Below are 23,961 nucleotides of genomic sequence, written 5' to 3' on the forward strand. Positions count from 1 at the left end.
CATTTCTTGGAGGGATCACATTGAGCTCTAAAACTTGTATTTTTAAAACAGCTTGGTGCATGATATCCAGGGTGCATCCAGAGATATTTTTGGGCACAGGGCAGTGTGGATGGTGCTTGCCACTGCCACTCCTCACCTACCTTTGTCAATTATACATATCCATCAGCTTGGCCCATTGCACTCTCTCTGAAGTGAAGCTTTCTTTGCCACTTTCAATGACTTTCGGGGTGCTGCTGTGGTCTGGGAGCGCGTGCTGTTGTGTTTCTTGCAACATCATAAGATAACAATCGCCTGCACTTCCTTTCAGTCCTCTTCCCCATCCCCCAACGACGCTTTTAGCCGTACTGTCTCGTGGATTACGTCTTTTCTACCCTCAAACCACTACTATATACTCTGCTGTGGCATTGGCCGTGCCATGCAGGAAAAAAGAGAATGAAAGAAACAATACCAGAAAGCTCACCTTCACGTATCCGTAGCTGCACTGCATTGAGGAAGTAAATGCTTCTCCTCAATTTAAAGGTTGGCGGCGAAAGGAAAACTGAGAAACGCAATACTCTGGCCATGCTGTCTTACGCTCAGTGTTCTGATGTTTTCTGGCTTGAAAGACAACGTTCTCGCTATGCAATGAATTGGTGCGGACCGCGAATGTATGCTGCCTCGAAGACTTGGGCAAAGCAACAACTAGTGGCGGTCATACGGAAGACCACGAGCATTTTGAGCACTGCAACAGGAACCAGAAAGCGGAACGCGTGGTGCTCATGGTAGACTGTGAGCTTGGTGAGCACTACGACCAGAGGCGACAAGCAGAATAACGTCTCGTGGCCATGGTATACAAGAAGCGTAACCCATGGCCAGACTAAATTGCGGCGGGACAACAGGGTTTCGTCGAAGTCTGGCTGCAAGTTAAAAGACCAGTAACAAGAGTTAGCCCTGATAATCGTGTCAGTATTTCCAGAAACTCTTAACAAAAATGCAGTGAGGGAAGAAAGAGATGGTTCGGAGGCACTCGATCAGAGGCTAGGTGAATGTATACATCAAAACCTTTAGGCATGGGAAAGGAACGTTATATACTATGTCCAGCGAACTGCTCACAGTACTTTGAAAAGTTGTCCATATTATGGCGAAACGTGCAGGTTTTTCACGCACCTGTTTGACCTGTCTGTATCCGCATAATTTGCATTTACTCTGACCGCCCGAAGAAGATGGAAGCTCTCTCCAATCGTCTAGCTGTCCGTCTGAAGTTCAGACGAACTTCGGAAAGAAGCATTCGATAATGGCAAAGTCGTAAGGTACTTGCACCGATCTTACTGAGAAACATAAACAGGTGCATGAGGTTCCAAATTAGCTAGTCGGCAGAGTTTAGCGCTCTTTTATATCTAAAACTAAAAGCAACACCTTGATTGTTTAGGGATTTTGTGGCGCAAGGGCAGGCCCGTAGCCAGGAATTTTTTCGGGGGGACACTTGGTGAAAGCCTTCAAAAACGCCTATCTTTATTATTTTTTTCGCTAAAACACCCCCCTCCATCAGAATTTCGGGGGAAGGGGGGCCCTTGACCCCCCCACTTCACCCCACCCCCACCTCTCTACGGGCCTGCGCAAGGGTATTGGTTTACACTGTGAGGGCTAGGCTGGGGCGAGGTCGAAGGCAGGGGGCACAGCGGTCGAAGAAGTCCGCTCACAACACACACTTCTGCCGGCCGCTATTCGTGCATTTGCAACTAGAGTGTTCATATTTGCTTGTATCACGTCGGCTTTTCGACTAGAAGCCACCCATCGGCTGGCATAGATTCCTATTCTTCGTCCACGAAACGTTTCTGCGTGGAAACTGCATTTGCCTGGCAAACGAACCCCACGAATTTCGCGCCATAGTGCCCGACCAATGCCGTCCCGCGACGCCCACGCCTATGTGTCATTTTCTTTTTATTTTTGATACTTTGTCAAAAAAATTGCGTTCCTACGTAATTGATATTTATTTCTACATATTATTATCACTTTTAACGCATTCTATTTTGAAAGGAAAAAACATGGCCTCCGTGTTTGCAACGCGCCCAGTAGTGTAAACAAATCACGGAGGCAATGAAGCAAAAACGTCAGTTGTTTGCTCTACTTCCGTTAGGTGGTGAACCGTCCATTTGTTCGTCAACTCAGCTGGTCGTCACGTGCTTCTGTTTGTGCGGGAATTAAATGCCGATCGCTGCACCGGCTGCACTCTACGGCTCACTGTTGTGTGTCACCAGCCGTGGCGTGCGTTTCCTGGCCGCCATGGCAAGCCAGGCGACACACTACGTTTTCGTGTACGGAACCCTGAAGACCGGCGAGCCCAACAACCACGTTATGAAGGACTCCGAGAATGGCAAGGCCACTCTGATCGGAACCGCCGTGACTGTTAAGAAGTGGCCGCTTGTCATTGCGTCGTCCTACAATATACCGTATCTGCTACACTGCGAAGGAAAAGGACATGTAAGTTACTGTGCCGGTAGTGTGCGATAATCACTTTCGCTTTGCTTTCCAATGTCGCAGGTGGGAGCGTACATGATTTCAGGGGCGTAGCTGCAGAAACTTTTTTTTTCGGGAGAGGTCCGACCTCCCTTTATGCGTGTTCGTGCGTGTGATTGGGGAAGGAGTTGACTACCCCCCCCTCACACTTCGCCTCGGCTACGTTACTGTTGGATTCGTAGAAATCACGATCGGAGTCTCGTTTTATGCTTTCATTGCTGTTGGCTTCTTCCATAAACTCACGTACGTGCAGTCCTGAGCATTATGGGAGGGAACACAGAAGTCATGTTTAATCAACGATTACTTGTAATGTACCGATATGAATGTGACATAATCAGTTGCAATAGATAGATTTCCGCTTGAGCATTTAGTGTTATGAACGCTTTTGCGCTTGTCAACTGCGTTATAGCCGCTGTGACCTTTAAAATGTAATTTCAGTGTTCCCTCTCGTATTGCTCACGACTGTACGTTCTTGCCTTCATATTGCTTTAAAAAACTGCTGTTTAGATGGTAGCAAGTATGTATAGAGAGAGCCATATCGCCACAGGCTCGATGATCGAATTTCTCGATCGCGATTGGCTCCCCTTTGCAACTTGCGTAAATGTTAGTTCGGCACCAGCCGTAGTCGAGATTGGATCCCGGTCGAAAGCACCTCGCATGACTGCCGTATGCGATTCTCACAGAGCCGCGATCTTTTAACTGTTTTATTTTATGTTCTGACACTTGCCGTTAGATCATTCCCAAAATAAGACCTGGAGGACTTTTCTTAAAGTGTGGGAGAACTGACACTGCTTCAAGATTATCGATAACCACTCAGTAACTATTTCAGATTCGCGAGGCCTGTTCATCCCTCAGAAAATCGGCACAGACAGATTAAAGTTGGTTAAATGATTTACAAACCTTGTATTTCCGCTGCTTACATTCTCATATTTTTCACGTGTCGGAATCACATACGATACCATATGCTCAGGATGATGACGCTCACAAATACTTTTCTTTATTATGTATTTATGTTTTAACACATGTTCGTTGACTTTATTGGCCAAAAAAGGGAAATGAGCTCGCACAGCTGTTTTAAGGTTCATAGAGACTCAAAACTGTGCTCATTATTGTGCAAATAAAACATATGCCACGGCAGTACATCCATACATACCGCATTTACTCGAAAATAGGCAGAACACAAATATGGATGACCCCTGTACATTGGATATGCTTATGTAAAAAAGTAACAATTTGGATAGGTGAACCTATATATAGCAGTAGCACGACAATTTGGGCTAGTTGGTATTGATTCATGTTTAAACTGGATAAGGTGTGCACACAAACACGGACACTAGAAGGAAAAAGTGTTGTTCACGTTTTTCTTTCTAGTGTCCGTGTTTGTGTGCGTGTTTTATCCAGTTCTATATATAGCCTTCCAAGAAAAAGGAAATATGTTTTTAACATACTTTTGCTATGTGCTCAACGTGACCCGGGTGGAGAACTAAAAGGAATGGACACACACACACACACAAGTGCTGATTGACAACTGATTTTATTTCCTTCACATGTAATGTGGTTAACAAACAAACTGAAAGGATCGTATGATGTGTACATGTCGTGACAGGGTATCGCACGCCATCCAAAAATTGTACTTCCTTATCATGCGAGGAAGTGCAATTTTTTAAGGGTGTAATCAGATGACAGCCTGTCATGACATGTACGTGTCATGTGATTCTTCCTTTAGTATTTATCAACCACACATGTGTAACAAATAAAATCGGTTGTCAGTCTGCACTTGTGTGTGTCCGTTCCGGTCACTCTGAGCACATAGCAAAAGTATGTTCAATTACTATCTCGCCCAGCTTGCCGTTTTAATTCAGGAAACATGTGGCACACTTATATTTACTGTAAGCTTAGCTACTCAATCTCACCAGTCGATTTCTCTAGCTGTATCCATCTCTCTGTTTTCTTAGTGCCATTCTTTACTTTTATTTGCTGGTGTGCCTATTTGGCACGAGTATATGTCAGCAATGTGCCAGAGCAACTGGCGCTGCTTGAAGTCTCGCTGACATGACAGAGGAACTGTGTTATGTCAGTGCATTTACTAGTTTCGTTCACATAAGTACAGGCCTGGATTATTTGGTGTAAATTGAAGATCACTGGGAAAGGCCTTCGCCCTGCGGAGGACATAGAACAGGCTGATGGTGATGACTGTAGGTCAGTAGCTCGTTTCGGGTAACACACAGGAAAAAAAACACAATATTGACTTATATTCAAATAAATATAGTCGACAAATGTAATTGAGCTTACACTCTGGTGTTTAGGTTGGCTTGTGTCAGCATATTACTGTTAACTTTGGCAGTGTTGTAAGCAAATTAACCTTGGAAGTAATCTCAGTCTAATTCCAATTACACAGGATACGAGGGTATATAAGAGTTGTGATGTATTTAAAACCTAGTTAAAATCTGCAATTCATGGTTCATTTGCATGCATAAGCTCACTGTATTACTGTTGCGAGCAAAGAAGGCAGAAAACTACAGATGCCAATATTTTTCTTTTGTGGCAGCCTATACAGGCAGAAATCAAGAGGTACAGTTTACCAGGGCCTGTCTGACCAATCTGATCTACTGAGGCAATTCCAAGTTAAGCAAACAAGCTAGAATAAATTTTAGGGGTGTGCAAATATTCGAAATTTCGAGTATTTCTCGAATAGTGTTTGCTATTCGATTCGCACTGGAATTTTACTATTCGAACTTCCCAAAAACAAATACAGTCAATGTTTGATTGAAAGTGCTTCACCTCATTACACTCTCGAAAGCTGCCTTTCAAGCTCCGTTAAGGTCGCAAATGTATTAACTCAAGAAAACGCTGGTTCGAACATGGAGATGAAAGATGTGGCAGAGGTGGGGGCTCAATTAACGCTGTTTTTGACCTAAAATTTGGGCAGGAAGACCAAAAAATTGGATGCCGAAGCTTTTTAGCATTCAAAATTTCAGATGTTCTTATATATTGACGTCTACGAGGCAGATTTGGAACTCCGGACTTGAAGGGAGCACACCCTTGTCCGCCACATCAGTTGGGCTTCCACAGAAGTTGAAAGAGGAGGAGAGGCTGAGGAAATGGTATCTTTGCCTATGACGTGTAAAGTGTTGTCGGCAATACTTTGGTTGCACCAAATCATGTACATAAATAAAATTCGGCCTCTACATTGCCTCATTCTTGATAAGACAACTCTGAAACACCATCCCGCATGTGCTTCATCAACCTAGCGAAAAGAAACACTTTCATGTTGCTGTCTCATAAGAATATGCTTAGGAATCTTCTCTAACTTTTTTTTCTGCAATTTAGGTTCAAAGTATTCGAAAAATGTTCTAGAAGTATTCGAGAAATATTCGAAAAATATTCGATGCGATTCGCACTCACACTTCAATATTCGAATTCACTTTTTGCACCCAAAATTTTGCAATTCGCACAGCTCTAATAAATTTATATTTTTGCCAATACCATGGTTTGGACACTTTTATTTCCAACTACACTTGCCGACTGCATTGGCCTATAGCAGGGGTCTCAACCTCGCCTGAGCTAGCGGGCCACAGTCACGAAATTTAGTCCAATAAGGGCCGCGAGAGTGAAGAAGGTTGAAGAGCGCGGGGGAGGGGGGGGGGTGGTTGAAAAAAAAAGTCACCTAGTGTCGCCTTTTGAAAGAGCTCCTTTTCCATATCTCATATATGGGTCATATCTGAAGGGGTTTTGACGTTGGGTTTCTGAAACATCAATACTGATCTCCGAATGACCAAAATTCTGAAATAGTTTTTGTTTTACGGTGATGCTTCAGCACATAGTGACCACATGAGGTGCCTCACGAAAAATATGCTTGAGACCAGTCCCATCTTTGTAGCTTACCCAAAGTGTTATTAATTGCAATAAGCAAAAAAAATAATGCGAATACCATTTAGCAAACTCTCAAAAGTTTATTCCTTGTGAAGCTGTGGGCCACTAGCAATAGGTCCGTGGGCCGCATGATGCCCGCAGGCTGCGTGTTTGAGAACAGCACAGACTTTCTTTGCACTTTTATCGTAGCTAAAGTTCTGTTTCTGTTGTGTTTTGTTCAATGAGCAGCACACTTGAAGAGCTCCCAGTGGCATAATCACTGTCAGCCTAATGTGTACAGCAACAGAACAACTGCTTCTTAGGTAGTTCTCTACACCTGGCATTCTCTACTGTCCTCAACTACATTTTCCTCTCTTTTAGTTCTTGTTCTGTTATACTAATATATTAGTCTATCAAGTTACATGTCCTGAGCAGTATTTAAGCTGTCCTGGTCCACCTCTCAATGACAACTGTGTCATCACACATTTGACTCTTAATCCATGCTACACACGCTGTTAAAACAGTAATTTTTCTTTCTCTAAGTTTACTACTCCCAATATATTGTCAATGTATAATGATGAGAATGTGCTACAGAACTCTACGTTTTTGTTCTTCCTCCCTACTAGAGTATATCGGGGGAGCTCTACAGTGTCGACGACAAAATGCTGGAAATGTTGGATGACTTTGAGTGTCATCCCAAGTACTACCTCCGCACTGAAGAAGACATCGAACTTACGAGTAAATCTAATGACGAGAAGACCAAGAAAAAACTCAAGGCGTGGATTTACTTCTTGAAGGACTACCGAGAAGAGCTGTTGCAGAGGCCTTACATAGCCAACTATTCGTCGAAGGGAGACCACGGACTTGAATATGTGCCCAGGTACTTAAGAAAGGCCCAAGATCCCAAAAACTCGCACTGGCAGGAGGTTCTTCGTAATGAAAAAATTTCATTTGATAAGCAGGTGGGTTGACTAGGGGTGTGGCACATGTGAAACATAGTTTAAGATGTTCCATTTGGGCTTTCAGAGATAGACTAATGAACCTCTAATGAGCGTAAAGGAGTGGAGACATGTTATTTAAATTAGAGACCCTGCAACATACTTGTGTGCAAAAAAAGAAAAATGATGCTTAGTAAGTGTAAAGGTTCACAATTAGTTTTTTTATACTAAAGTCAGTTTAAAAAATGCCTAGTGTCTGTGTCATAGACATTATCCTGATGTTATGAAACAGCGAAATTTGTAGACATTGTGTACTATAAATCTAACTATGATGGCATTGCTCATATAGAGATTTCGAGTGTGGCAGCCACATTAATTGCCGATCTTAAGCAAATCATTGTATTATGACGCCATAAATAAACGATGTCCGTGGTACTCAAGCTAAAACTCATTCATAAAAAAAGTAGTCTAATATTGTTGCAATGAAACTTCTTCCAACATGGAAACACCATAGCTTACCTAATATTAATTAAAAACTGTATTTAGAACATTAATGTTGGCATAAAATATGTCGTATATTTGGGTTTATTATATTGATCTAAGACAGAAGCATGAAATTAATTTAGGTTTCTGCAATGATAGGTTTTTCTAGGCTGCCTTCACTTAACACAAAAAATTGAAATATGAAGAGAAATGTCGTGTCGTTAGATAGTGTGGTCTTTTACCAAAAAAGTGCTCTCAAAATAAATATTACTGCTAACTAGTTTTTTGCTTCTAACAGCACCATGCGATAACACACGAACAAAAGCAAGAAAACAGGTGCAGCACAACTACCAATTAGTCTGGCAACTGTGTTATTTCGGCTTTCCAGTTGTCTACAAATATGTGTTTACCGATATAGGAATATGAGTATTTGAAGTCGTTAAGGTTTTAAAGTTTCCATGATGCTAGTTTTTCTATGGTTGAGGCCCTCAGCTAACGAAAAAAAATGACGAATGAAAAATAGATAAATGTCATCACGGACAGTGCTTAGGCTCGGCCTTTTTCGCGTGACATAATAATGATTCAAAGCGCTTGAAAGGACAGTGACACAGAGAACACTCTGTGTCATTGCATCAGCACTCGTGTTGCGTTTTCCTCTGTGTCATTGACCATTCAAGCACTTTGCATAGTCTTCATGAACTAGTGTTTTAATGAAGTGCTACTATTAGCACACTAGATATTAGTGCTACTAGCCAACGACCAATTTGTGAATGATTATTTTTTGTAGATAATTAATGCCTCTATGTGTAAATTATCACAAGCGATCAACCATAGCACTGTTGTAATTTGAACCATGTCTTAACAGTGAGTTCAGAGCTGAAAGAAGTGCTGGTCTGCTGTTTTATTTTTTTCCAGCAAAATTTTAAAGTATTGCATGCAGCTCATTTATTCATGTTGGTCTGTGTACAACACACACCAGCAGGGACAGGAAGATTTGGCAGTTTGCATGCGCTTCATTCTAGTTTGCGTTTTCCTCTTTAGCATATGTTTTCTTTGTCCCTGTTAGTATGTGCTGTACAGGCTAAGACAGTGAATGCACAGCACTTAGCCCTATTCATCATTCCATTAAATTGAATGAGGCATATATAATGAAACTCAGCCTGTTGATGTGAAATACTTGAAAAGAATGACATTACATAACAAATTAAAATGTCTCGTTGGCTGAACAAATGTATTTACTGATTACCTCTTCATTATTAACTTTTGAGCACCTACTCCAATTGTGAAACTGAAGCTGAGTCTAAGGGATGTCTGCTGAGCGAAAATCCTCTGTCTTTCATGACTTTCGATCTCCGAATTGCTGAAAAAATGTTTTGACATTACAGTTAAGATCCACCGAAACCACTTGATGCATGCTTTTGGCAAAATGTTAGCTCAAATACCTACGTACTTTGTAGCACTGCATTTATTTTATTTCAGTGGTGCCACCGAAAGATATTCCTAATGAATGCTGAAATTTTTTTTGTTAAACTTTCAGTGAAGAGACAAGCTGCACAGATGACATTTATTGACCAGCCACCATGGGAAAAAAATTGTGCCTGCCCAATGAAATTATTTGGTCTGCGAAAAAAAAATTTTTTTTATTGTCGTAACCTGCACATACATGTTGAAGGATGTTTTACATTTAGGAACAAAGTATATTTTGCAATGTCGAACTGTGTTGAGTGAATTCCATTGTAGCATGCATTGATAACAATTTAGATTGAAACACAAAAAGAAATGCTGCTGGTGTTGACTAGGGGCCTGCTAACATTCAAGATTTCAAATAAGAGTCAAATTGTATTTGTTTTGTTTAACTACTATAAAAAACAACAGTTGTTGCCACCTGCAGGAACAAACACACTTGCAGGTGGAGACTCTTTCAAATTGTATCGCTGTGAGAGAACTACGGTCGTTTCAGCGACGAACCAGTTCTTGACTGAAGACCTAGAGCACAACTACTACACATTACTTTTTAATCAATAAGCATGCCTCCCCACAGGCAGCTTAAGTTGTTTTGAATTGGAAAAATTTGACATTTCGCGAAGGAAACAGTGCGTACCTTTGCGACAAAGTGTCAACTGTTGTGAGCTATACAATGAGTAGGACATTACACAAAACACATGTTAATGTCTTTTTACTTTTACACTGTGTAGTATTTATTTACAATGCTGCTGTTATGGTTTCCACAACTTGAGAAGACCATCTTCACTGTATGTTGCAATGAGGTTCTGGTGGGGATGATGACAGACACCAATGACATCTTTTTCATGAACCTGCAAGTAAGCAAAAATTAAAGGTGGATAAACAGCAACTGGGCAGAAATGCGGTTACGAACACATGGGCTACATGCAATGTCAGAAATAGTCTAGTTGCTTTGCAGTCCTATGAACTCATTTGTTTACGATGTGTTGCAGAGCATTGTGCATACTTGTTTAATGTACATGTTATAAATGACTTGCATACAGTTTATCTTAAGCAATAACACCCTAATGTGTAGGCTTGTGCGAATAGTAGATATCACATATTATAAAGAAAAATGAGCATATTTGTCATGACCCAACTAACCTGCGCAACATTTTAAAAGTTGAAACAAGGCATATGCATATGTCATTCTTTTTGGTTCAAAGGGAAGAGGAGGCAACTTTGAGTAGTAGCAGGATTTGACTTTTGGTAGAATGCAAGTGATAACCTGTAAAATATGTTATGTTTTAAAAGTTACTATACCTAGAGCATATAAGCCAATCAGGGGTGAGACGGCTGAAATCGATTTGGGAGCAGTTTTGGGAGCAGCAAAATTTCAATTTAGGAGCAGGAGAACCTTGTTTGGGAGCAGTTAGTGGCATTTATTATGTCGTTTTTGGAGCTTGAAAAAACAAATTTGTAGTAACTTGGAGGAACAAGCACATATTTTAATCGGCTTAGAATACACATGACATTCAAAGAGCCTTTGGAGAAAGCTTTTTTTAACAGATTATTGCCAGGTATGAACTACACTACCTTTTTACAAACCACGCAATTTATATAACCCTGGTAACAACATATGAAATAGATAAAAAAAAAGTTTTTCCAAGTAGGTTCACTTTACATTTGAAAATAAGAAAAGAAAAAACATCACACTTCTCAAATAATAAAAAAAAATCCCGCTGTGATGGCTTTCGAGATAGCGCGCGCGCGCCAGTGATCGCGACCGCGCAAAGTTCAAAGTTGCTCCTCGCGCGACACCCCCCCCCCCCCCCCCTCGCGTCTTCCGTGTCTTTTAAGGCTTGTTAAAAACGGGCGGGGCGTTTCCTGTCTGCTTCGACGGCAGGCCTTCCGAGCGTGGTGATGTTATCGCATGCAGCCTCCGAGCGACGGCAATGGGCCGGCTCGTTTGCTTCGGCCGCGTACGTCGCCTCTGCTCGCGTGCTTTTACCCGCTGTATAACATACAATTCGCGGGGGGATCTTATCAATTTGGACTTCATACCGGAAGGACATGACGGCGACGGCAAGAACCCCTCGAGACTGTCCATATAATTGCTATCGCAATAAAAACTGATTGCACAAGAATTGTGTAGTCACATAGCAGTACGTCTTTGAACGGTCAATGAATGATTCCGACTAGCACGCGATTGCGGCGACGCCTTCGCGCGTAACATCAGGAAAGAACAAAAGCAGTATGGCCACCGACGAACGCGCCAGTATGACCACCCCCATAGGCGTGCGCACGAAGGGGGGGGGGGGGGCAAAGTCGATACCGCCCATACTTTGACTTAATCGGAAGGAGGGGCGCTGCGATTAATATTTGCCCTCCCTAAAGGGCGAACCCTCAGGAAGCTTTCGAATAGCGTACGCAAAGCTTTGCGTTGGCTTTGCGTACGCTAACCGCTTTCGGGCTCCCGTTAAGTGACGGAAATAGCGGGCCGCAAACGCTAACACTAACTTAGCGTACGCTATTCGAAAACTGCCTAAAATAAAGCGCCTTCAGCTATCTGCTCGGCTGCGCGGGTGGCGTAGCGTCAAGTGTGCCGCACGCTTTTAATAGGTGATAATAAAAGCGCGCTGCGCCACCGTTTGCTGCCACCTCGTGAGGGACCGCCTTCAAAAATGCGTCGCGAGCGCCGAGAAACCTTACCCCTCGGACACTACGTCGTTACCGCTCGGACACTACACATATTTACAACCGCTCAGAGGCGATTATCACAGCACTATGGAAGCCTCTATTACAAAGGCGCGTAGAAGGACACGCTTGGGCGCGTTAACGTGTTCTGCGAACGTATTCCTGGCGCTGCTTCTAAAGTTACGTTTTCCCACGCTGAAAGTGACGCGGGCTTGAAAATTCTTGATTGTGGGGCCGTTTCGGCGCAATTTTTGCAATTTTTATGCTTTTGGAGCAGCTTGGCGCAGGAAAACGGAATCGTATCAAAAATGCGCAATATGCGCAGCTGTCTCACCCCTGGCCAATATAACAAGCTTTTAAACCTAAAAAAATGATGAATCGATGCGAGGGTAATACAGTAAAACCTCATTAATTCGAACTCGGTTATTTCGAAGGATTTTGCAATGTAAATTTGAGTAGATAATTTGAAGCGGCGGCAGTACCAGCCCGGTTAATTCGAAAACTTTGGGTGCCATGTGTCAATTCCCGATCCCGATTTAGCCGCAAATCTGCAGAAACGATGGCCCTTAGGAGCAACAAGGCAATGCAATGTAGCTATACTAATGAGTGACACGTGAAGCATCCCAGCATCGCTGCTGGCAGCGCAAGAAAAAAAAAAAGAAAGTGGTCTCGTGGTCAGCTGAAATGTGCGCCTGCGGAAAAGAAGACGTGCTTCACTGCAACACAGCGGTGACACGTGGGCAGCATGATGCATGCTTCTCGCAACGTCAGCACATCATAATTTATTATTTTTTTTATTTATTACAATACCCACTGCGCCTTGCGGCATTACAGTGGGGGGGATGACAATGTTTACATAGTCAGCCAAAAAGCAGGTAAACGAACAAATGTACAGCGACAAGTAGAAAAAAAAAAGAAAACAGCAGACCATATATACAGTGTGAAGAGCGCACATTCAAATACTACAACACACCGAGGAAAACGAGGTCTATTTACAAAACGAATTCTGCATAGAGGAAGAAAATACATCAGGAGAGATGATGGTGGCAATGTCATGTGGCAATTTGTTCCACTCTCAAATTGTTTTGGGGAAAAACGCCATCCTGAAGAAGTTCGTTCTGCATCTTATCTCTTTGATCTTAGAGGCATGATCAAGGCGTGGTCAGACGTAGTCAGGATTGTGCAAATAATGCTCCCGGTTTATACCAGTGTTATTATGAAACATACTGCGAAGAAATTTTAATCTTAAGTACTACCTGCGCTGCATGCTGCAGTGGTTCCCATCCAAGGTTTTCCTTTGCACTGGACGCACTAAAGTTGCGGGTATAATTGGCATGAACAAATCTCGCAGCTAAATTCTGAATCCTTTCAATCCTTTGAATGTCCACTTGCTGCCAAGGATCCCAAACTCAACAAGCGCAACAAGTACCGTATTTACTCGAATCTAGGCCGGCCCCGATTCTAAGCCGACCCCCGAAATTCGCAAGGCCAGGAAAAAAAAAAACTTAATCATTGTACTCGAATCTAAGCTGACTCCCCACTTTCGCCCCACATAGTTTTTTCAAAAAAAAAAAAAAAATCTGCTTAGATTCGAACAAATACGGTATAGGTCTAACGTTGGTTTTGTACAACAGCTCTTTTGCAGCTAGCGGCAAGTTTCTTGCGGTTCTTTGAAGAAAACCCATTTACCCATTCTTTCTGGTAAAATAGAAAAATTTATAAAGGATGGTCTGATGGAATTCGCGATGTATGCGAACTTCCGATTGGTGGTTGTTCCGGCAATTTGCGCACTTGCACTGCTGGCGGAGCACTCGCCTGCAACGCCTACTTCGAAAACTTCAATGATCATCTTTTCCACCCAGAACACATTGTGAATTCCGTCACACTGGCCATTATTAAATTCCTTATTTTACCAGAAAGAATGGGCGAATGGTCGCAACATGACGCGCTGATGCCATGAGGTGCAGGTGACATGCTGCCCGCGTGCCACCACTGTGTTGCAGTGAGGCATGTCTTCTTTTCTGCAGGCGCGCATTTCAGTTGACCACGAGACCGTTTCTTTTTTTCCTTTCTTTTTTGCTTGTGCTGGCAGCAGCAAGGCCCGCCGTTTCCCCGGTTTAACGGCAAAATTGGGACCGGGTATTGCTGGAAAACATAACCCTTGGAGCCGCCCGCAATCTAGCAGGCACAGCAAACGACTACTTCTGATTACTTCCAGTAATTCAAAGTTCCTTGCATCCCGCTTTTTGTATGTTTGATTAATTCAAAAACCCACTTAATTAGAAGATAATTCACAGTCCCAGTGACTCTGAATTAACGAGGTTTTACTGTATGTTCATTTAACCTTGAAGTGGGGCTTCGTGGCATTTAGGATTTCCCCTGGAAAGGTGTATTCACGGTATAGGACTACTTCACTGCAGTGAAACCACCTTTACAGGGAGTTACATGTGGTTTATGTGTCTCTCTTCATTCATTTCGAATACTACTTCGAAATTTTCTAGAATTTAAATTTGTTTCAAAGCGAATTCAAATACTGTAATATTCACACAAGCCTACTAATGTGCTTTCATTTAGTGCTACTTATCCTTTTTTCTTCAGCCAGGACATTGCGACATAAGGATACAATTTACTTTACTCTTGGGGTTGAAATAAAAGCTTAAAACAAAAGTAAACATGGCGCATTTTTAGTAAATCGAAATGCCACATCTCATGTTGGACTGTGGGAGCACGAGCTGACAGTGAATAGCTGCACAGCTTGCTGAACGTGAAAAAGTGGATGAAATGTCTGCGAACTTTTGAATTCGCCATGCATGAACTGAATTTCTGCCGCTGCCACCCATGCGCTCGCAGCAAGGCTGGTGTCTGACCAGGTGGGCACTTCACACTGGACGTAACTAGAGCTACGGTTTACTAATTGTATTCAATAGTTCACAATGGGTGATGCCACCTTTATAAGCAGCACATCGCGTGACATGCAATAATGTTCCGAAGTGAAAGGTGGGAAGACAGTGACACACACATAGAAGACAACACATACAAGGTGCAGCTTCCAACACATTTATACGGTAAGTTTGTCTGCAGTGGCACCTTGTGTGTATTATCTTCACACCTGTGACCTCGAAACATCAAAACAAATGTATCCAGCCTTCCATCCTAATGAGGCATGGCACACTTTGGTGAGCTCATAATCCTAGTCCATTGTAATACAGCCCTCTGCAATATTCAATGGCTGCATCAGTGAAAACACCTTGAGAAAACAGTGCTTACACCAGAATAAGACTCAATGGCAGTGTAAAGGTGAAAGCTGAGCACAGTGCTTAGACAGCTGGCAACAATTCAGAGGTGTGTTAAGAGAACATTACCGAGGTCTGCACAGTTACTGACCAAAAAATGTCAAGACCATAGGGCAGTCTACTCACGGTAAGTGTCCGGTCAAGTGTGCCAGAGACTGTGGAGAAGCAGTACAGGACGTGGTCCTCTCCCACGCAGTAAATCCACTCTCCCCTTGGAGACAGGGTGCAGCAGACAAAGTCGCCGCCTTCCCTCTTGCCGCTGGAGAAGCTGCGCACAATCTGCACAGAGCCCACAGACAAACACAAGATGCTTAAAGGGACGTTACTAAAGGCAAATGACAATTTATGTCAGAGTGAAAGCTCAATGTATGACAATGTCTAAAACGGCAATATTATCAACAGCAGCGCCCTACTTACCGAGAAATTAAGCTAAATGTATCACACGATGAGCGCCACGAGCGGCACATTTTCAAAATGATCCCAATGACGTATGAGAGTCTGCCTACAATTAATCACTAGTAATCAAACTAGCTGCAATAAAAAAAGAACCTTCCGTGCATCAAGAGACGTAATAAAATGCTGTTTGTTTGTTTCTGTTTGATTCATGGAAAAAAGAACCTCTTTGGCGTTACCATGGGGAATGGCGCGTGTGGTTCAAAGGTTCCATTTTCGCCAAACTGCGCTTCGCCCGGTGCCCTGCTTTGCTCACGCGGTCGCGTCTCAGTGGTAGTTTCGGTATCGCATACTGCAGCGTGTGTATTGCGCTGTTGAAAGTCGTTCTGACAGAAAATTCGACAAAATGCCGCATACATGTGATGTTGCTGGATGCCTGAATAGTGCACGTTGCCGCGCAGTAAAGGCGGGCAATGTTGGGCACGGCAGCAGTGACGTGTGAAAGACTGATTTCAGGCGGGCGATTTGAAGTGCGCTAACGCGATGCGGACCATTAAAACGTGATTTTATTTCAAAATAAGCACTTCCTTGGCATAAAAGTAGCACTCCAGGTTTCTGGACCGCTATTTCAACATCAGAGTCGACTTTAATATTTGCCTTTAGTGTCCCTTTAAGGTCAAGTCATAGTGTTTGAGTGTCCTGTCCTGGGTGCCAGGAAATTTTAAATGGTCAAGACATTTGCCACACTTGTTTGTATGCACACAAGTGAAAATTAGGAGAAGCTGAGAATCGGACACATGGATTGTCTTACATGTCCCCAATTCCAGAGGAAGTGATGATGCAATACAGATAATACTAAAATATGACTGATCGGTACTGACACTAACTTAAAGGGCCAGTAAACAAGCCCTAAGTCTAAAAATTGTAATGAAGAAAAATATGCGCACTTTTGCTATGTGAACATGCTGCCGCAAGAATTTGGCGTGTACGTGCTATAATAAGGAAGTTGCAGGGGTTAGAACATCCGTTTCAGCTGGTTTCAAATTTTCGCGCAGCCTCGCCGCCCTTCTCCGCCACAGGGAGGAGAAGGCGTAGCCCGTCGTCGTGACTCCATCCACTTCGGCAACGTGACATGACGTCAGCAATTGACGTCATCGGCGAGCTCGATCAGTCGCAATGCACTTCCGCTTGCTGCGGCTCCTGGTTGTTTATTATTTAATTTGTCGCACGTGCTCCGTAACTTGAGGGGCAGTTTTCAGATCTTCGGTATTTAAAAACCTTTGTGACAGTTCACAATGCAGCAGGAATGCGTGCTTGCGTTCCAAGACGACGAAGGGGCGCGAGAGAAAAGAACCCCGCTTGCCGCGCGTGCAATGGGAAAACCATGCAACCATTCAGAGGGGGAATCTCCGAGCTACCGGAGATTCCCCCTCTCTCCGCTCGATTTGCAGTTGACAACACTTCCTCCACGTGTTGCTCATGTCGAAGGCGAGGTGCGTGCAGGTGCTATGCAGTGCGAGGAATATACACGACGACTGCGTAGCCGAAACCGCATCACCGCAGGGCCAAGAAACAAGGTGCAGTTTCGTAGTGGTGGGTGGGAACAGGAATTGATGTTAACTTGTTGAGACCTGGTTTAGACCAATCGACGAGCTCACTGGTACGTCAAGTTGTCCATGGGCAAGTTTGCGTCACTGCGCGTATGAGGGGGATTGGTCAGGTGAAGGAAAGACGCGCGGGAATTGTTTTTCGAAATGGAAGGTCTGCGCGGCGCGCAGCGCTGTAATATACAGAAAATGTGATTGCCACGGTCTACTGTACGAATTGGCGAGCTTGTTTGGAGGGGGGCAAAAAAAAAAGTCGGAGCCTGTTTACTGGCCCTTTAACAGAAAAATCAATGAGTCCCATGGCTCACTGACACTGTCCTTATGCACCTGAGCCTTTCTTCGAGTGGTTTGTATTGTAGCTATAGGAAAAAAATATTGGGAAATAGAAGAAACTTGTCATCAATGTTGACCTCACAAATGTGACACATGTCCAAGGAAGTGTTAGCCCGAAGCTGTTTCAGCACCCTACCGTATTAGTTTAAAGGGCTAATGACACGAATTTTCGAAGGTGAGTTCACTCTGCCACACAAATCCTCTGTATACAGGGACGACTCTGCAAAAGTGTGAAGCTTAGTAAAGGCTGATAAGATAATTTATTTTGACATTACAGCCCATTTTCGCATGGTGCACCTACTGACATAGACACTAGCGTGACGTCACGGTACAGTGTCAATTCTGGTGACTTCACACACCAGTATGGCTAGTTGTGATGACGTCAGGCACCAAAACATTCAAAATGGCCACTTGTGCGTCATCAATGGAGCCAGGAACGAAGCAGCCACGGAATTGTCACGATATATTGAGTGAGCATGTGACGAGAAGATTATACCATGCTGTGACTTTAGTGCACAGTAGGAACCGAAACTAGCTTTTAAAAACATACTGTAATTACTTTTTCAGGTGCATTCATGCTTAACAGCACATTTTCTAGGCTCTTGAGGGCTTGGCCTTTCATATGGCACAAAAAAGAACAACTGAAAATTTCGGTGTCAGTACCCCTGTAAACCTCCACAGTACAAAGCATTCCATCATCACATATTGCATGCTGCAATAAGCACAATAAGGATTCACCTGTCCCTGCATGTTCATAATGGAGACTGTGTTGGAACGGTTGCAGACAACAAAATGCTCGGGGTTTTTGGGCAGTGCATGGATAGAGTTCACAGTGATGTCACTGCCCATGCCACCGGCCATGCCACCGGCTGCACCGAGGGACTTGAAGGTGCTCAGGCACTCGGTGCTCTTGACACTCCACAGTTTGACCGTGCCATCCGAGCTCGCACTGAGTAGGTGGTGGCTCTCGGGCGTGAAGATGACATCGTTCACAAACGAGGTGTGGCCACGGAACTCCTTTAGCAACTTCCCAGACTTTAAGCCGTGGATCCTGCGAGCATGCAAACACAAAAACCCAACCTGAATATTGATTGACAGATTTATTGATAGAACATCACAAACAGTTAGAACTCATCAATTCGACATCTCTTAATTAGGAAGATTGGATAAATTAGAGTTGTCCTTTGACCCCGACAAGCATATGCATTATTTAATGGCATCATATTCTTGTAACACTGATATATTTGGCTACACTCCAATTATCCAGACAATCCTCGAGGGGTGTTGAGTGCAAATGTGCAATCCAAATGAGCGAGAATGGCCGTGATGAAAATGAAGCACAGCAGTCAGCATTGCGACTCCTTCAAGTCCACCCTGCTGCCCTTTTGTCGCATCGTGCCGTAGACTGCAGTCATGAATGTGAAGGCTCTTATTGTGCACGTTGTGCAGTGCTCACCTTATGGTCTGATCAAAAGAAGCACTGAGCAGCTGACTGCCGTCCCGAGAAAAACTGAGGCAGGTGACACCTTTGGAGTGAGCACGCTCAAACCGCCGCAGGCACTGACCCGTTTGAATCTTCCACACCTGCACAGCAACACATTCAGCTGTACACAAAGCCACCACATAATTAGACTACTTTATCAGTTCCCTCAAGGTCAAAATTCATGCCAGTCTACTGTGCTAAAAAATGCATGGCCAAGACTCTTTGTAATTTCTGTACCAGCTTCTCATGACAACCTCAAGTTTTCATGAGTAGAAAGCACTGTAACCCAGTTGATATGTTTCTCCTTGTTGCACTCTCCTGACTGCTGAGTTACAATTTTCCTGGTTGCAGTTTAAAGCCCATCAATGCCCATGTACAGTCAAGGCCAAATGAAATACAAAAATAAATTACAAGGCAGAACAGGTCCTGAGGAAAGAAAAGAAACCTCTAGTGTACAATATTTCAGACTGCTAGTGATGTGGCTGTCAAAGATGGTTTAGGCCTCAAATTAAGTCCTGTACATTAGGAGGAAAAATAGTTACAGTGCAGTATGCAAACCACTAAAACATTTTTTGCTCAGAAACCAGAGAGTGCACCTATGTAAATGCATGTTTTATGCGATAGTATTACATACAAATGGAAAAATCTGTATGTGCGGGTAACCGTATAAACACGACACTACAAGCAGCCTTGCCTTGATTTTGCCATCCTGTGCCCCAGAAGCCAACATTTCAGAATCCCTGCTGAAGCAGATGCAAATAACGGCATCGTCCATCATCATGAAATTGTCCTGGAAAGAAAAAAAAAGAAAGGACAACAAGGAAAATCATCAGTATGCAATCATAATAGGACTCAACAAGAAGCAAGACTTGTGGCATCACTTGCTCTCGATATGTTGCAAATCTTTCCCTGCATGAAACTGCTGCTTTCACAAGTATCGCACACTGCATACTAACATTAAAAAAAAAGCACTTACAAAGCAAAGATAAAGTGGATATGAAACATATGTACTTTATTATACTTGATCAAGAGTGAATCTGACAATTTTACATTTTTACTCCATATACACAGCTTCTTCAATGTATATTCAATGTATATGGGAGTTTTCAAGCTTCTTGCCTTTGGGAAACCCTTACAGCTTATCCAGAGTGCTGAAGAATCCCTCTCCTTGCCCTCTATTCTTTAATATGCTTTCACACAGTCCCACCATAAGGGGTTCACTAAGAGTCGCCCATTAGCTGCCGTGGCTGGGTACCGAACCCACGACTTTGCCCTCAGCAGCACAAACCCACAGTCACTGTTGCAGGCGTTCCTACCTGTGCTTGATACTTGAGATCTCTGCGGATTTTGCCGGTGGTGAAGTTCCAGACCTCTATGAACCCATCCACGGAGCCCGTGACCAGAAACTGCCCGTCGGGCGAGAAACGGGCGCACTCGACGTGTGCCTTGGGCCCGAAGCGCATCATGCGAGAGAGCTGTGTGGGGAAACGCTCCTCCTCCTGCTGACCTCCCCTCAGGGCGGCTCTGCCACGGAACAAATCGAGGGTCGTCCCGGGAGGCAGAAGCCCCTGGTGTTGCTGCCACTTGAGCGCCTGGCCAAGCAGTGCCAGGAGGCGGGAGGGGGGCACTACGCTCACCTCTCCCGACAGGGCCTGTGCTATCGCTGCCCGCCGTCGTTCTTTGCTGCTCCCACTGGGGTACGCCTGCACAATCAGTCACCATATTTACTCGAATCTAGCACACATCTTTTCTTTCTCATTGAACCTGAATAACATAACATTATATAAAAATGAATTGTGCTTGTTTTTTGTTTCTTTCTGATTGTCAACATGGGGGCATGCTACAGCTTTATTTAAAAAGGCTGGTGACATTACATTCAGGTGCCTTTCATTTTGACTAGCAAAAATTGGGTGCACGTTAGATTTGACTAAATACGGTATGTGTCGCTTTGGTATAAAAGTACTCCTCTCACTTCGTTATGTGGTGGCATGAATGCACCTAGAAGTGGAAGCCTAGGCGACCCTTGGCCATCTCAAATACATCTCAATCACTGTCATTAGCGACGTCTCATGGTCCTATATCCTAGTCATTTTTCAGCAAGAACAGTCCTTGATGCATGTTTTGATGCTGCTCCTCCACTTTCAAGCTGACTCCGTGAGCAGCGGTGACATGTGTTGAAAAGATAAAGCTGTTACCTCAAGACACACTTTGCAAACTGTAACCAAAACACTGGAAAGCAACCCCATCCAAATGTCCCCACTTGATCTCGTGCAACTAAGCAGTAATGTAGCTTTGGTCGAACCTTTATGATCTACAAAGACAATGCAACCTGCTGGCCTGTAGCACACAAAGACTGGGAAGGTTGCATCACTCAAGCGCTTATGCAATGGCTTTCACTGCTTCCAAATGCAAGCTGCAAACGTATGTTTACCTCTTGCGGGTCAAAGTAGGAACGCGCCAACTGGTTTTCGAGGTGAATGTATCTTTCTGGCTCCTCTTGCTTTAACTTGATCATGGGATCTGTCTGCCTCAAGAGAGACCGAGCTGCACCAAGTTCACGCAGCTCGATCAGCTCTAGCACCACCTAGAAAAAAAAAAGGGCCAAGACATTGCTGCAAATAGCATAACCCAGAAAATGGAAACGTCACCTCACGCATGCAAGCATGGTGATTTGGTTGCATTCTACGCTTGAATGGCCAAATGTCAAGACAGAAAAGTAAGGAAAAAAAAAAAATCACCGTTGGCACATACACAACATTATGGAAAGAGCGCACATAAATGCACTCAAATCTGAACTCAGGGGGCACTGTAACGCCTTCAGACAGCACAGATATTTATTTCCTATAACTAATTCATTGCATGGGTAACTTTACATTACGCGCAGATTTCGTGCCAAAGTGAAGACACCGTGTAACTTCCACGCAACGTTAAGAAAAAAATAAAAGAAAAACACACCTGCTCATATAAATCGATGAGCTTTTTGTCCGGCAGCTTCAGCGATTGGACAACCTTGAGAACAGTGTCCCAGTGACCACTGTGGATGTCTTGGACAAAGCTGTCGACGCTGTCTACTGTGTTCAGGGATATGGACGTCTCTTCCTGTAACATGGCACATAGCAAAGTGTCTTAGCACGAAGCACTTATATAATATAAGAATGGCGCTGCTTGGGAGCTGGCGGTTACCTGTAAGACTTGAAGAGTCCGAAAGAGGTTGCTCTCCTTCAGGTATTGCTGTATGAGGCGAACGACGCTGCAACAAAATTCAACTCAGTACACAGTCAACTTAGAGCACTCGGTGCAGATACCCTTTAAAAGCCCTAAAATAGCTTATAGGCTGCGGCTGTGATAAGAAATATAGCGAAATTTCAAGTGACGAAAATGATAGAATAAACACAAGGTAAATGTTCAGATCACTTGAGCAAGTGTTCTCTACGCGCGTTTTGTTGATGTAAAGTTACAAAGCGTTTAACAGACACGATTTTCCATTCTGGATGCAGGGAAAATGACAGTAGCCGAAGCAAAGATCAACGTAACATTCTGCGTCATGTGGAACAGTTCAGAAATACAATAAACATAATGCAGTAAATGTTCAGATCACTTGAGTAAGTTAACTACGCGCGTGACTTGAAGATGTCAAATTGAATAATGTTGGGAAAGCACGGTTCTTCTTCCAACATGCAGTAAAGAGTACACTGAGCGCAACAAATATTGAGGCGGTGTTCTTCGCTACACGGAACAGCTTGGAAGCATAAAATAGATTAATGTTTCAGAAACTTACTCTGCTGATTCGATCTCGATCGCCATTTTCCAAGCGCACGTCGACTGCAGCGCCGCTGGCGTTGAGAGTACGTCAAAAATTTACTCTCGACTCCATTAAAACTTTGCAGCGTGCGCGCATGCGCAGCGCGGGGCAACTTCGGAAATCTTGACAAAAAATAACAAAGTAACAAACCACAGTTCACTTTTGTGTCTGAGCGTGAGTGCAGTGTCTGTGGTGCGTTGTTTTGACACGGCCTTCCTCTGTTGTCGGGGCCGGAGTGTAACACACGGAACCAGATGACAGTAGGATGCGTTCTGAACTGCTGTTTTTTATTATAGCACTTTATGCAACAACAGCTGATTGCGGTAAGTGGAGTTCGGACAATGTCTGTTTCGGATATCCGAGTCAGGGCTAGAACGCTCTCACGCTGCTCTGCCCGTGCCCCCAAGCTCCTCGCTTAATTCGCTATTTCGCATTTGAGGCTTTTTGATGCTGCAGCTTTTTATCGGGGTGTCTTTTTACTGTGCTGTCGAAGCTGCTATTCTCACGTAGAGTTTCGAAGTAAGAGCATCTTCCCCTTCGACATCCAAGTCGCGACTACCGATGGCCATTTTAAAATGTTTTATAGCACATAGCGTACTTGATTAGCTCCGTTCCTGGTTGTCCAGGAGCACACTACACGGGACATTTTGGCTGAATATGCTAGATTGAATCGATACGCATGTGCGTATGACGCCAGCGGCCCTACTAGCGCGCTTTTTTGCGAGCAAGGCGGTCCATTGTGCTCGCTTAGCAACCGCCGGAAATTCACCGAAATTACGGGAGCAGCCTGGCATTGTGATGCGCGGCTTGTTTGCCTTAATCAGGAGCAGCCGCGCTCATATTTGTCCTGCCCCGAATGGAACGAAAAAAGCGAGTCCTCGTAGACAATTCGGCACGCTCGGGATTGTGGCTAGCATCGCGAGTTCGCAGGCGTGCTGTCAAGAGTGCGACGTGCGTTGGCTTTCCGGGCGGCAAGGACGGTGCTCGCCCCTCTTTGCCTAGGTAACGTTCGCGTAGGCGTGAGTCATAGACGTTTCCGTCACGCAGAGTGTACTGAGAAAACTTCTAAACGAAGCATTTACCCTGCTGTTTGTAAACAGCCGTCTCTATGGTGCCGTTTTTAAATGACACGGAGAAACGC

The 23,961-nt window shown here is 43.9% G+C and overlaps 3 protein-coding genes across 4 annotated transcripts in view; 2 read left to right on the forward strand and 1 right to left on the reverse strand.

The window, feature by feature from the left end:
• Positions 1-9,484, forward strand: part of LOC119393261 (serine/threonine-protein kinase SIK2) — a 39,492-nt gene extending 30,008 nt beyond the window's left edge. The window contains exons 9-10 of one of the 2 annotated variants that reach the window (XM_049416172.1): positions 6,975-7,228; positions 9,307-9,484. In XM_049416172.1, the coding sequence (XP_049272129.1) occupies positions 6,975-7,228; positions 9,307-9,340 (288 nt within the window). In that variant the 3' untranslated portion in view covers positions 9,341-9,484. Of the gene's footprint in view, positions 1-6,974; positions 7,311-9,306 lie in introns of both variants that reach the window. The other variant, XM_049416171.1, reaches the window with a different exon arrangement.
• A 456-nt stretch (positions 9,485-9,940) lies between these two features.
• Positions 9,941-22,883, reverse strand: LOC119393262 (WD40 repeat-containing protein SMU1). Its single transcript, XM_037660193.2, has 10 exons — positions 22,797-22,883; positions 22,202-22,268; positions 21,974-22,117; positions 21,450-21,602; positions 20,335-20,721; positions 19,713-19,808; positions 18,992-19,119; positions 18,274-18,586; positions 15,329-15,481; positions 9,941-10,084 (listed from the first exon to the last, which is right to left on the reverse strand). Exons 1-10 carry the CDS (start codon positions 22,820-22,822, stop codon positions 9,986-9,988), a joined length of 1,566 nt encoding a protein of 521 aa, XP_037516121.1. The 5' UTR covers positions 22,823-22,883; the 3' UTR covers positions 9,941-9,985.
• Positions 22,884-22,906: 23 nt separating this feature from the next.
• The window catches only part of LOC119393264 (disintegrin and metalloproteinase domain-containing protein 10), a 50,491-nt gene continuing 49,436 nt past the window's right edge, over positions 22,907-23,961 (forward strand). Inside the window, exon 1 of the mRNA XM_037660196.2 lies at positions 22,907-23,143. Coding sequence (XP_037516124.1) covers positions 23,086-23,143 — 58 coding nt within the window. The 5' untranslated portion in view covers positions 22,907-23,085. The remainder of the gene's footprint in view (positions 23,144-23,961) is intronic.

This window comes from Rhipicephalus sanguineus, chromosome 5 (genome assembly GCF_013339695.2).
Source record: "Rhipicephalus sanguineus isolate Rsan-2018 chromosome 5, BIME_Rsan_1.4, whole genome shotgun sequence".
NCBI lineage: Eukaryota > Metazoa > Arthropoda > Arachnida > Ixodida > Ixodidae > Rhipicephalus > Rhipicephalus sanguineus.